This window comes from Peromyscus eremicus, chromosome 14 (assembly GCF_949786415.1).
Source record: "Peromyscus eremicus chromosome 14, PerEre_H2_v1, whole genome shotgun sequence".
In the NCBI taxonomy this organism is placed as follows: domain Eukaryota; kingdom Metazoa; phylum Chordata; class Mammalia; order Rodentia; family Cricetidae; genus Peromyscus; species Peromyscus eremicus.
In genome coordinates, this window is record NC_081430.1 from 83,310,872 (window position 1) to 83,323,450 (window position 12,579).

Below are 12,579 nucleotides of genomic sequence, written 5' to 3' on the forward strand. Positions count from 1 at the left end.
GCATTCTGCCAATTAAGCAACACCCCCACCCCCCACCCCCAACAGACTTTCTTTTTATCCTGGGTGTGTACAAGCCCAGGGCAATCTCAGGTGTGGTTCCTTTCTGAGAAGGGTCTCTCCCAGCTTGGAGCTCGCCAAGGACTTGTCTCGCTGGCCTGTGTGCCCCAGGGACCCACCTGTCTTCGTGCCTCTCCAGCACTGGGATTTTAAGCGCAAGCCAGCACATCCAGCTTTTTTAATTAATTAATTTACTATACTCATTTTTTTTCTGGTTTTTCCAGACAGGGTTTCTCTGTGTAACAGAGTCCTGGCTGTCCTGGAACTTGCTTTGTAGACCAGACTGGCCTCGAACTCACAGAGATCCTCCTGCCTCTGCCTCCCGAGTGTTGGGATTAAAGGAGTGTGCCACCACCGCCTGGCCTATACTAATTTTTTTAGGTTAGAAACAAAGGAAAGTATTTTATCATGGCATCTACATAAAAATGTGTCATATACTTTGTTTTAATTTGTTCTCTTTAAATATGTTTTAAAATTTTTTATGACACATATTAGAATTATTTAAAATTGAAGAATAGACAAAGGATGTGGATTTAGGATTTTTGTTTCCTTATTTCCTTACCTGTATTCTAACATAGTATCTTCAAAGTTTTTATCATTCTTTGAGAATTTCATGTACTTCCACAATGTATTTTGGTTGCACACACACCCTAGAGCTTTTCTGCCCTTGACCTCAGGTTCTGTAGCTTGTGAGGCAAACACTTTACTGAGCCTCCCTAGGCCCCAAAGCAGACTTGACAGCAGGCATAACACAGGAGTGTCCTCCAGCTTGACTACTAGCTTTCTTTGAGGCTAGGAAGAGTGGCAGCTGTTTCTGATGAACACTGAACATCTGGCACTAGGCAAAACAACGGAATAAACCATCCCCTGCAAGGGAGTGGCTTTAATGACCAACACAAATCACCAAATTCAGGAGCACTAGGAAATCCAACCTGTACTGACTGGAAGAAGGACTTATCTTTCCCTTGTCTATATGATGCTTATGAACTTTTCGTTTCTTGAAGGAAGCAGAATACAGAAGACAATTTATTCACATGAAAGCCATGTTTTGATATTCCAACTGAACAGAATAGAAGTTCTGTGAGAACAGATATTTTCATGTTATATTCTTAGCACATAAAATAGAATTTTACATAATAGGTACTTGATATTTATAGAATAAATTTATTCTTTAGAATATCGTAACTGAACAAATGTATCCTAGGGTAGGCAGAAATACACAACCTAAAATGCCAACATACGACATTAGTTTCACTATAATTGAAAACAATAATGTATGTGTCCAATAAAAATATGTCAATATCAAGCTGTCATGGCACATGTCTTTCACCCTGGCATTCAGGAGGAACAAGTTTCTCTGAGTTCAAATACAGCCTAGTCTATAGAGAGAGTTCCAAGCCAACCAGGGCTATACTATAAGAACCTGCCTTAAAAACAAAAAACAAAGCCAGGCGGTGGTGGCACACGCCTTTAATCTCAGCACTAGGAAGGCAGAAGCAGGTGGATCTCTATGTACCTTAGTTCAAGGCCAGCCTGGTCTACAGAGTGAGTTCCATGACAGCCAGGGCTAAACAGAAAAACCCTGTCTCAAAAAACCAAACCAAACCAAACCAAAACAAAAAACAAAAAAAACAAGCAAGCAAATATCAAAATAAAAATAAGTCAATTAAGGAATAGGTTACATATTTATGACTAGTAATAAAAATACTCAATTTGGTTCAGAGGAATGGATTAAACTGTGTTTTTGACAGGGACTCATATAGCCCAGGCTGGCCTTGAACATGCTATTTAGCTGAGGAATCACTATGCTCAGTTTTATGCAGTGCTGGGGAACTGAACCCGGGGTTTCATCCATGGAGAGTGCTCTACCAACCAAGCCACATCCTCAGCCTCAAGAGCACTCGCATTCTGGTTTGCTTCTGCTTTTGTTTGTTTTTTGAGACAGGGTTTCTCAGGGCAGCCCTGGCTGTCCTGGACCTCTGTAGACCAGGATGACTTCAAACTCAGAGCTCTGCCTGCCTCTGCCTCCCGAGTGCTGGGGTTAAAGGCATGCACCACGATGCCTGGCTCTGGTTTTGCGTCTGAAAAGAATATGAACAATACTCTTTGGTAGCAAATCTAAAATAGATATAAACCCTCAAGAGAAGTTTAACTAGTGGTCACTTTATTTCTTTGAAGATAGACTGATTTTGTGCTTACACCCATTTTGGGTACCACTGGTTGAGATTGTTGTCAAGCCTGAAAGACCTGAGTTCAATCCCCAGGACCCACCTGGTAGAAGGAGATAACCAACTCCTGTACCAACCCCTGAACGAAGCCTGTTTTTTTCTAAATCTATAAACCTATGATAAAGTTGAACTTATAAGTTAGGTACAGTAAGAAATTCACAATAATTAGTAGTAAAATAGAACAGGGCTGGGGGGGTATGGCTCAGTGATAAAGTTCTTGTGTAGCATGCCCAGCACTGTAAAAATAAATAAACAATAGATAAATACACTAACAATAACAATGTGCTGAACTAAAACTGCTAATATCACTTCTATTGTACTTGGTGTCATTATTAAATATAATAAGGTTTCTTTGACATAAACAATGTAATACTGTACAGTTAATTTGGTAATGTATGCAGCTACTGAGCGATGCGCAGCTAAGGTACACAGCATGGATACACTGGAGTAATTTGCAGCTTGGGTGGACCACAGTGAGATGATACGAGATTGCGTCATATTACTCATAGAGCAGTGTGAAACTTAAGATTTACCAGTTGCTTATTTCTGGAATTTTCCACATAATATTCTGACCTTAGTTGACTGTGGGTAACTCAAACTAAGTGACACAAGTCCACAGACACAGGCAGACAACTGTAACTGTGCTCAAAATTCTCATCCAAAAAAGTCTCCTCCCTCTCTGCTGGTCGTGCCCTCCCAGGTCTCATATTTCTGAGTCTTTGCTTACAGTCCCCAGGAGCAGTAATGGCCTGTGCCCCAGCTCTTCCAGACAGCTCTGGGTGCCAAAGTCTCCCCTGTCACAACACTGAACAGGCCTCCCCTTAGCAAACAACAGAGCAGCAGCTGGTGTGAGGTCCTGGCTACAACAACCTTCCATTTTCTCCGTTCCTCTGGCGATTCCTTCGCCTCTTCTGCTGGTCTGCTTTCTACTCAGCTGTTACATGTTGGATTCAGGGCTTCTCCTCACTCTTCACATTTCTAGGTGATAAAGCTTACACCACCCCAAACCACCTTTATGCTGACAACTCAAATTTATCATCACCAAGTCAGAACACTCTAGTCCACACTTGCACCAGCCAAACACATTCCTGCCGTCTCCTCTTGAACATTTCAAAGAGAATTTAGATTAAACTTGTGATTTTTAGCCTCCCAACCTGCTCCACCTCTAATCTGGTCTTGCAACATCATCCACTTGGACATGGAGGTCAGAAAACAAGGAGTTACCTTTGATATTCCTCTCCCAAAACAGTCCATCACCAGGCCCTGTCGACTTTCCCTCCACATTGTTCTGTTTCATTTGAGGTAGCCCAGGCTACACTATCTAGCCTTGCACCAGTGCCGGTCCTCCTGCCTTGGTCTTGAGTACTGGGTTATGTGCACAGGACGCCACACCCAGGCCCCGGTGCTTTCACACTCCTTAGCCCACCACGCTCCCAGGTAACCACTCTTTCTCAGATGCTGCCATCTTCTTCTTAACTGTCTCTGTGGAGTTCCCAGCACTCCAGCCCAACTCAGTCCATTCTCCAAACTGCAACTAGAGAGGTCCTTCAACAACACAACAGGATATGACACACAGCATCCCAAAGACAAGGAATAGGAAACATCCAATTGTGTCCAGCCGGTGTTGGGACAGAGCAAAGCATGACAGACAGACACGTAAGACCTGGCCACTACTTCCTCCCCAGCTCCATCTCCATGCTTCCTAGCCTGCTGCCACCTGACAGGAAATGACAAGTTACTTCCTCACTGTCTCATTTGACATGTTCAGACTTCAGACTCATTTTACCAAGAACCGTCTGCCGACCTCCCTGACAAAATCAAATCTCCCAGGATCACTTCTTACACCATCTTCTATTTCTCCATAAGAGCTACATTAAAATTTTATGTGTTTGTATGATAATCTATTTTTCTAACACATCAGCTTTTTCCTATCATTGTACCCTGAGGGCCTGGTACAGTCCCTAGCAAACAATAAGCATTCAAACGAAATTTGTTGAGGGATTTATGTAGGAACTATTGTCTTAGTAAAGCAAGTTACTACCTGGTTCTGTATAATTTTTTAAAAACTCTATGAGTGTTTTGCCTGACTATACATCTGTGCACCACACGCATGCCTGGTGCTTGAGGAGGCCAGGAGAGGGAGTCAGATGCCCTAGAACTTGAGTTACAGGCAGCTGTAAGCCACTATATAGATGCTGAGAATGTAACCTAGGTCCTCTGGAAGAGCAGCCAGTGCTCTTAACCACTGAGCCATCTCTGCAGCCTCCTGATTCTGAGTAACTCTTGACAAACCTAGCAGAACACATTGTATAAACGTCCATAAACTTACTACTGTGGATGACAACACTGTTGATGAAAAGGAGCTGGAGGGATGGGTCAATGAAGACCGCACGGGCCACGCAAACACAAGGACTTGAGTAAGATCCTTGGAATCCAAGTCAAAATACCTGGTGCACACTTGTGATCTCAAAACGGGAGAGGCAGAGACCAGAAGATCCCTGGGGCTCACTGGCCAGCCGGTCTAGCCTAACTGGTGATCTCCTGTCTCAAAGAGATGGATGGCCGGGCGGTGGTGGTGCACGCCTTTAATCCCAGCACTCGGGAGGCAGAGGCAGGCAGATCTTTGTGAATTTGAGGCCAGCCTGGTCTACAGAGAGAGATCCAGGAAAGGCACCAAAACTACACAGAGGAAACCCTGTCTTGAAACCGCCCACCCCCTCAAAAAAGGAGATGGATGGCATTCCTGAACATGACACCCAAGGTTATGCTTTAATTTCCATCTGTACAGGTGAGCACCTGTGTATACATACAGTCACTGAAGGGGGAGGCTGGGGAGCTCAGTGGTAAAATAAGTACCTGCTGTGCAGGCAGGAAGATGTGAGATGCCTCGCATCGACATAAACCCGGGGTGTGGCGGCCCACACCTGGAGCTGCAACAATGGAGGAGGCCGAGACGGGCAGATGAGGCAGGGGTATTGCTGGACAGCCAGTCTAGCCGAAACAGTGGGCCCCAGGTTTACAAGAAACCTTGTCTCAAAAAGTAGGGTGGGAAGTACTAGTGGAAGGCACCTCAAGTCACCTCTGGCCTCCACGTGTCACACACACACACACACACACACACACACGCCATTAAAAAGTCTACAACGTAAGATATTTTAAGGGAGTAAACGCCCACCTTCATTCTCATTTCTGAGGTGACTACCATTAATAGTTGAATGAACCGGGTGTGGTGTGGTGTGGTGTAGGCCTGTAATCCCAGCAGTCAGGCTGAGGCATTGGGATACCATGAATATGAGGTGATCCTGGGCTACATCTCCAAAGACCAAAATTTGCTCTGCATCTTATTGATGTGTATGTGTGTCAACACACTTAGAGTTCATGGGCTTTAAGACTTGTTTCAGAGTCTTGAAGCCACTGAAATCACAACAAGTTCAAGCTGTTGACCCCACACAAGTTGCCATCCTCCAAACACTGTAGAAGACGATTATTGGAGCCCCAGACGGCTTACTACCTAGAGCAAACCCGACCTGATGCTTACCTGCGCCATTCTCTTCCATTTTCGTGCTCATTAAACAGGCGATAAACTTGTTATCCACTTGCTGGAGAACCTGCCATTCATTTAGATAAATAACATGAGACTAACAAAAGTTAGCAAAGGCTTAGCTGCATAAAGAGCTAGGAGAACACTTTACATGCTAACACCCACAGTCAAGACCCAGCGAGGAGCCAGCTGGATGGCTCCACAGGTGAGTTTCATCTTTGGGATTCACATGGAGAGGGATCGGACCTCCACGTGTGCTCTCCGGCACAGATGTGAGCTCACCCCCATCAACACAAGCAAGACTTGTCTTCAAACACCGAGTAAGGTGCTGCTGACTGTGAGGCAGTCCTGGGGTAGGATAAAAGGACGGGTGAGGGGCCGGGTTGAGGGCAGGAAGGGAAGCGAGCTGGTGACGCCAGAGTACTTCTGCAATGTTTCCAGCAGAGACACTCTCGGCAACACATATGACCAGAGACTGCTAATGAATACAACTAAAACCATTTATTTATCTTTTTCAAGACACGGTCTCAATGTGTGGCCCTGCTTGACTTGGAACTCCATGTAAACCAGGCTGGCCTCCATCACACAGAGATCCTCCTGTCTCTGCCTCCCAAGCACTGGGATTAAAGGTGTGTGGCATCATGCATCACCTAACGTACAAATTCTCAACCGTGAAAAGCCTTTTGGAAGAGCTAGTCTAAGGCAGCAGCAGAGGCCCCCAACAGCTCAGACTGTGGGTCTCCTCTCTGCAGGCCCAGCTCCCAGAGGTCTCTCTGGATGACCCTTCCCTGCTCTGAGCCCAGGTCAAGCCCTGGTAGCTGTCTCCTTGGCACTGCCTTACGGTCTAGTCTGTTTCCAAAGCCGCGGGCTAGGCGACTAGGACAGCCACAGCGGTGTACAGAGGACACAGCAGAAAAGCACAAGAGACAGGGCTGTCCCTTTTGTTAAGGAACTTCCCAGTCACAGCTTCCTTAACCTCTGCAGCCTCACACAGAGAGGGTCACTTAAAAGTGAGTCTTTCTGCACAGTTAAAGACAATGCTGATTTATAAGTAATTTGTTGGCATTTGTCATATAGTTATAAAATATAAAATCCAAATATAATTCTCTGCAGAAATGTTAAAAGTCCTTGGCATTATCAGCCTGAACCATAACTCATTCCCTGAAAACCTGCTCGAACACACAGTTAAGGATATTTTCCTTTGCTACTGAAATTAATCTGCATTTTTTTTCTGATGATTAAAGTTCAAGTTTCCAGCAGTGCCGTGGTGGTGTACACCTTTAATATCAGCACTTGAGAGGCAGAGGCAGGTGGATCTCTGTGAGTTTGAAGCCAGCCTGGCCTATAGAGTAAGTTCCAGGACAGCCAGGGCTACACAGAGAAACCCTGTCTCAAAAACAAAAAACAAACAAACAAAAAAACCCAATAATAATAATGATAACAATAATAACAATATTATTATTATTTTAAGATTCCAGTCAGATTGAAAACAAAGAAACACATGTGTAATAGCTATATTTGGTTGTCAACTTGACTACATCTGGAATTCACTAAAACCGAAGAGGCTCGTATACCTGTAAGGGATTCTTTTTCTTAATTAAATTATTTAAAGTGGGAAGACCCACTTTTAATTCAGACTTTTTGAGGTGAGAAGAGACACCTTTAATCCAGGTCTTTTGAGGCGTGAAGATCTACCTTTAGTCTGGGCCCCAGCTCCTGCTGGCAACCTTTATAAAGGACATGGAAGAAGGAAGCTTGCTCTCTTTTCCAGCTCACCCTCACTCTTGATGGCAAGTCCATTCCTTCACGGGCATTAGAGCCTACTTCTTCGGGATTCCTGTGCAAACTGAAGACCAGCTGAGACATCCAGCCTGGTGGACTGAACAACCACTGGATTCTTGGACCTTCCGTTGGTAGACAGCCAATGTTGGACTAGCTGGACCACGGCCTGTACACCGTTCCAATAAATCTATCATTCAATCAATTCTGTTCCTCTAGAGAAGCCTAATACAACATGCCTTGACTAATACAGTTTCTCTCATTAAAAAAAAAAAATCCAATTTCACGAAAGTTAGTCTAGTTTAAACATTACATGGATTTCAATGTTGCTTTTACCTGCATTGAATGAATCATTTCTTTGGTGAAGCGATAGGGATATAGTACATTGTGAATTTTAACTGCTAAGCTCTCTGCCTGGCCACTGCTGACATCAACAGCAACCTAGAAAGAGACCCAGTAAAAGCATAATTTAAGTTTTAATGTCTGTGGAACTGTTTTACCAATGATTTCAAAGTCCTTTAAAATACTCATTTGGGGGGGGGGAGGGCTTGGAATATATGGGTCCATGGTAGAGTACTGCCCAGCATATGCAAGGTCCTAGTTTCAATTCCCAGCACTGCAAAAAATAAAACCACAACCAAACAAGTATTTCCATATATCCTACTGGAAACGGGATGAATGTAGGAAACCTATAGATCCAAGAGGCTCTAAGAGTAAGCTGTCTAAATTAACAATTCTTTTATAAACACCGACAAAACCCAGCCGTATTTCAGAACAATCTGTCTACGCTTCATGACTAAGTCCTTAAAGGCGTCTTCTTAAGTGAAGAATCAGCAGGCAAATGCTTGTCTGATACCCACACTCATTAACATACTCAGTACATGCTGTGACAAGGCATCAGAGAACATTGCCAGGACAGCCGGAACTGCTCCTGCAGACGAAATGATACTTTCTGGAATGGTTAACACCTACTGTTACTACCCTGGAAGACAGGATAAATACATTCACTCTTCACACTGAATATACAGGTTTAATACAAAATTCTTGAAATTTCCAAAATGATGACTTATCCTCTCTACATTAAACACTAATTTCCAAGTAAATCATCTAGAAATCTGCCTACTTTCCACTCATAATTACAAATTCATATACTCATGCATGCCCATTACCCAGCTTAAATCAAGTTCAAATTTATAAACAGGCAAAGAAAAAGGACTGCTGACCCACCTCTGGGTACCGGGCAAATACTGGATTGCTCCATTCTGAAAACAAGGACTGAAGTGAGTCACTGACAACAGCAGCTTCCACAGCATCTAGGACAAAGGGGGACAGCTGCCATCAAGATCCCAGAGGAGTGTGTCCTCTCCTATTCAGCTACAGCCTCAGGACCAAAGATTAGATACACTATCTCTACACTCTACAAACGGTCAGAGCCTGTACTTCATGCCTACACTTGTTCTGATGTTACTCCTTTGGTTTTGGAGACGGGGTCTTACTATGTAACTCTGGCTGGACTAGAACTCACTCTGCAGACCAGGCTGGCCTCAAACTTACAAAGACTCTTGCCTTTGCCTCCTGAGTGCTGAGATTAAAGGAGTGCGCCACCGCTGCCCAGCTTGATGCTACTTTCTAAACTAGTATTATGACGGTACTTTCTGAGACAGCTTTTCTCCACCAGAAGAGTGGTTCTCAACCTTCCTAACGCTGTGACCCTTTAATACAGTTCCTCACGTTGTGACCCCCCAATCATAAAATTATTCCGTTGCTACTTTGTAACTGTAATTTTGCTACTGTTATGTATGTAATTTAAATATCTGATGTGCAACGCCACCCACAGGTTGAGAACCACTGGTCTACAACAATGTTTCAGGGGCCTGGAGAGATGGCTCAGAGGTTAAGAGGGCCTGCTGCTCTTGCAGAGGACCCAAATCTGGTTTCTGACACCCACATGGTGGTTCACAACCATCTGTAACTCCAGTTCCAGAGACTCTGATGCCCTCCCTGGCCAAAGGCACTTCATGTACATGGTTCACAGACATGCATGTGCGCAGGCAAAAACACCCATACAAAAAATAAAACTAAGTAAGTCTTAAAACAAAAGAATATTTCCAAGTGTGTGTACAGAAAAAAATTATAGTTCAAATTTTGTTGCCTTTTGATAAAAAATATACTTAATCTATTTTTAAAAACAACCAAAACAAAAATAATAGGTTTCTTTAGCTTTTTTAAAAGATTTTTTCTGTAATATGGAGAAATTCAATCTTTAAAAATAAGAAACATTTCCCCAGTCACAGACACCACAGCCTATGCATAATCACCCAGCACTAACTTCTAGTCTGGAAAAGCAATTTCTGATCTAAATGACCTAATGCATGTACTGAATCGCTTCGTTCTGCTTTAAACAGAGCCGTGGGGAGTTCCCGGTTCCTGCGGCACAGCTGGTGCCGATCAGGCTTCAGAGAGAGCGCATCCTGCTCAGGCTCTGCAGTGAGCGAGCAGACAGGGCGCACCGGGAGTCTCCACACACATCCTCCACACTGCTCTCACCTCTGCCGCTCTGCCTCGGCGTAGGCCTCTCTTCCTCAGCTCTTGGAAGGAAAGGAAGAATAAGATCACTTCTAAAAGGATGGCACCTGTACTGAACCCCTAAATGAAAAAGAAAAACCTACAAATTTGAACTCAACATACAAAGAAACTATTAAAAATTATGTCAAATCTCTTTCTCTACATACTAAACGAAGACATAAGGCACACTACAAATACTACATGGAAAATCAGAATTTTCAATGAATTATCTGCTAACTTATTCACATGAACACATCTCTTTGTCCATATATGTGATGGTGCCGTTTGCAGGGACATATTAGGCAATGTCTTCAGACATTTTTCATGGTCGTATCTTGGGTAAATGATGCAGCTACTAGACTCCAGCAGATAAAGTTTGGGGTGTTGCTAAATACCTTACAAGGCACAGTCAGTCAGGAAAGCCTTGTCTGACACACAGTTGTACTTTATGATCATGCACAACCTGGTGCAGCCTTCACAAATTATCTCTTATCCACAATCTCCGTCCCTATGTAACCCTGATTTCACTGTGTTACGGAGCTATCCCTAGTAGACTGAAATGCTGAGAAGTCGGGTAAGCTTCAGTATGACAACACGCACCACAGTGTAACAGACAAGTGCTAAATAAATAAGTGCAAAGACGGATGAGCAGCAGGGCTGGAGAGATGGCTCAGCAGGGAAGAACACCGGCTGTTCTTCTGGAAGTCCCGAGTTCAGTTCCCAGCACCCAACACCATCTATAATGGGATCTAATGCCCTCTTCCTGCATGCAGGCATACATGCAGACAGATCACTCATACATATAAATAAATCAATCTTAAAAAAAAAAACCCGGCAGTAGTGGTGCACACCTTTAATCCCAGCACTCGGGAGGCAGAGCCAGGCGGATCTCTGTGAGTCTGAGGCCAGCCTGGTCTACAGAGCAAGATGTAGGACAGGTGCAAAGCTACACTGAGAAACCCTGTCTTGAAAAAAAAATAAAAAAAAGATGAATTAGTGGGTGAAAGGTACTCTATTCAAACACCAAAGTCTGGGAAGATATAGTCTAAATTCTAACCATCCGAAGGAAGAGCAGATCTGAGTTTTAGAAACAACTGTGAAGACAGTTTTGAAAAGGGGAGAACATGGGGCCTAGAGCATGTTACACTTTCAGAGGATCTGAGTTCAATTCCCAGCACCCACATGGTGGCTCACAAGCATCTGTAACTCTAGTTCCATGGGATCTGATGCCTTCTTCTGGCCTCCATGGGCATGAGGCATGAACATGATACACAGAATACATACAGGCAAAAACATTCAAATGCATATAATAAGAGAAATTAAAAAGGAGGGGGGGAACACATAAGAGAACTATTGAAAGACAAGCCTAACAGACAAAAACTAAAGCAAGAGATTAGCTAAAATAAAGTTGTAAAATTCAGAATAAAAAAAATTGAGGCTGGGCAGTGATGGCACACACCTTTAATCCCAACACTTGGGAGAAAGAGGCAGGCAGATCTCTGAGTTCAAAGGCAGCCAGGTCTACAGATCAAGTACCAGGACAGCCAGGGCTACACAGAGAAACCCTGTCTCAAAAATAAGTAAACTGATAGATAGATAGATAGACAGATAGATAAACAGACAGACAGACAGACAGATAGATAGATAGATAAAATGAGAGAGAGAGAGAGACAGAGACAGAGACTGATTGAGTGAGCTGGGACTGTAGCTCAGTGGTAAAATGTTTAAGTAACATATAAGCCATGCATTGGAAAAAGATATTTTTAAAGGAAAAAACCCCATGGGTTAGGGATATGACATTACTCTAAATTTACATTTATATGATAAAATTCTGGTTTCATGTAGCCCAACTGGCCTCAAGCTGTCCCTGAGGATGAACTTCAATTCCTGGTCTTCCTGCCTCCACCTCCCAAGTGCTAAAATTAGTGTAGCTTCACTGTTTCTCTTAGTAATTTATTGCATGTTTACATTTCCATGTGTGGGTCGATCGTGTCCTAACATCCCCCTGTGAAGAGCCAACTCCACGTGAATGGAGGGTGTGAGGTGCCATCTTTTCAATGAACTGGTTTTGATAGCAAAGTTGTTTTCCATTTGGAGCTTGACTGGTCATCCAGATGGCTGAGTGCACTGAAGCAGTTTCAACATCTCCATCTACTTAACAGGAGCAGCTGTTTATGCTGAGCCTGGCAGCTAAGATCCCCTCCTTTGTTTTGGCAACAACCACCCCAGAGTTGAACGTAATCCAGTTGTTTTTTGGCACTGTATCAGAAGCAGTTACATTTCAGGAAGATGAGGTGTCGGTGCCTTAGATGTTCCTCTCTGATAAGACTCAGCACATACAAACCAGTCCATGTGACCTAGACTGAAAAGCACATAAAGATGCCTTAGGAGCAACTGGAGAGTCTCAGG

The 12,579-nt window shown here is 43.6% G+C and overlaps 1 protein-coding gene across 4 annotated transcripts in view; it reads right to left on the minus strand.

Moving 5' to 3' along the window:
• The window catches only part of Mlh3 (mutL homolog 3), a 37,468-nt gene that overhangs the window by 19,050 nt on the left and 5,839 nt on the right, over positions 1-12,579 (minus strand). For 2 of the 4 annotated variants that reach the window (XM_059280049.1, XM_059280048.1), the window contains exons 3-6: positions 10,153-10,251; positions 8,833-8,918; positions 7,942-8,046; positions 5,824-5,893 (exon numbers count right to left, since the gene is read on the minus strand). In XM_059280049.1, the coding sequence (XP_059136032.1) occupies positions 5,824-5,893; positions 7,942-8,046; positions 8,833-8,918; positions 10,153-10,251 (360 nt within the window). Of the gene's footprint in view, positions 1-5,823; positions 5,894-7,941; positions 8,047-8,832; positions 8,919-10,152; positions 10,252-12,138; positions 12,533-12,579 lie in introns of all 4 variants that reach the window. The other 2 variants (XM_059280051.1, XM_059280050.1) reach the window with 2 other exon arrangements.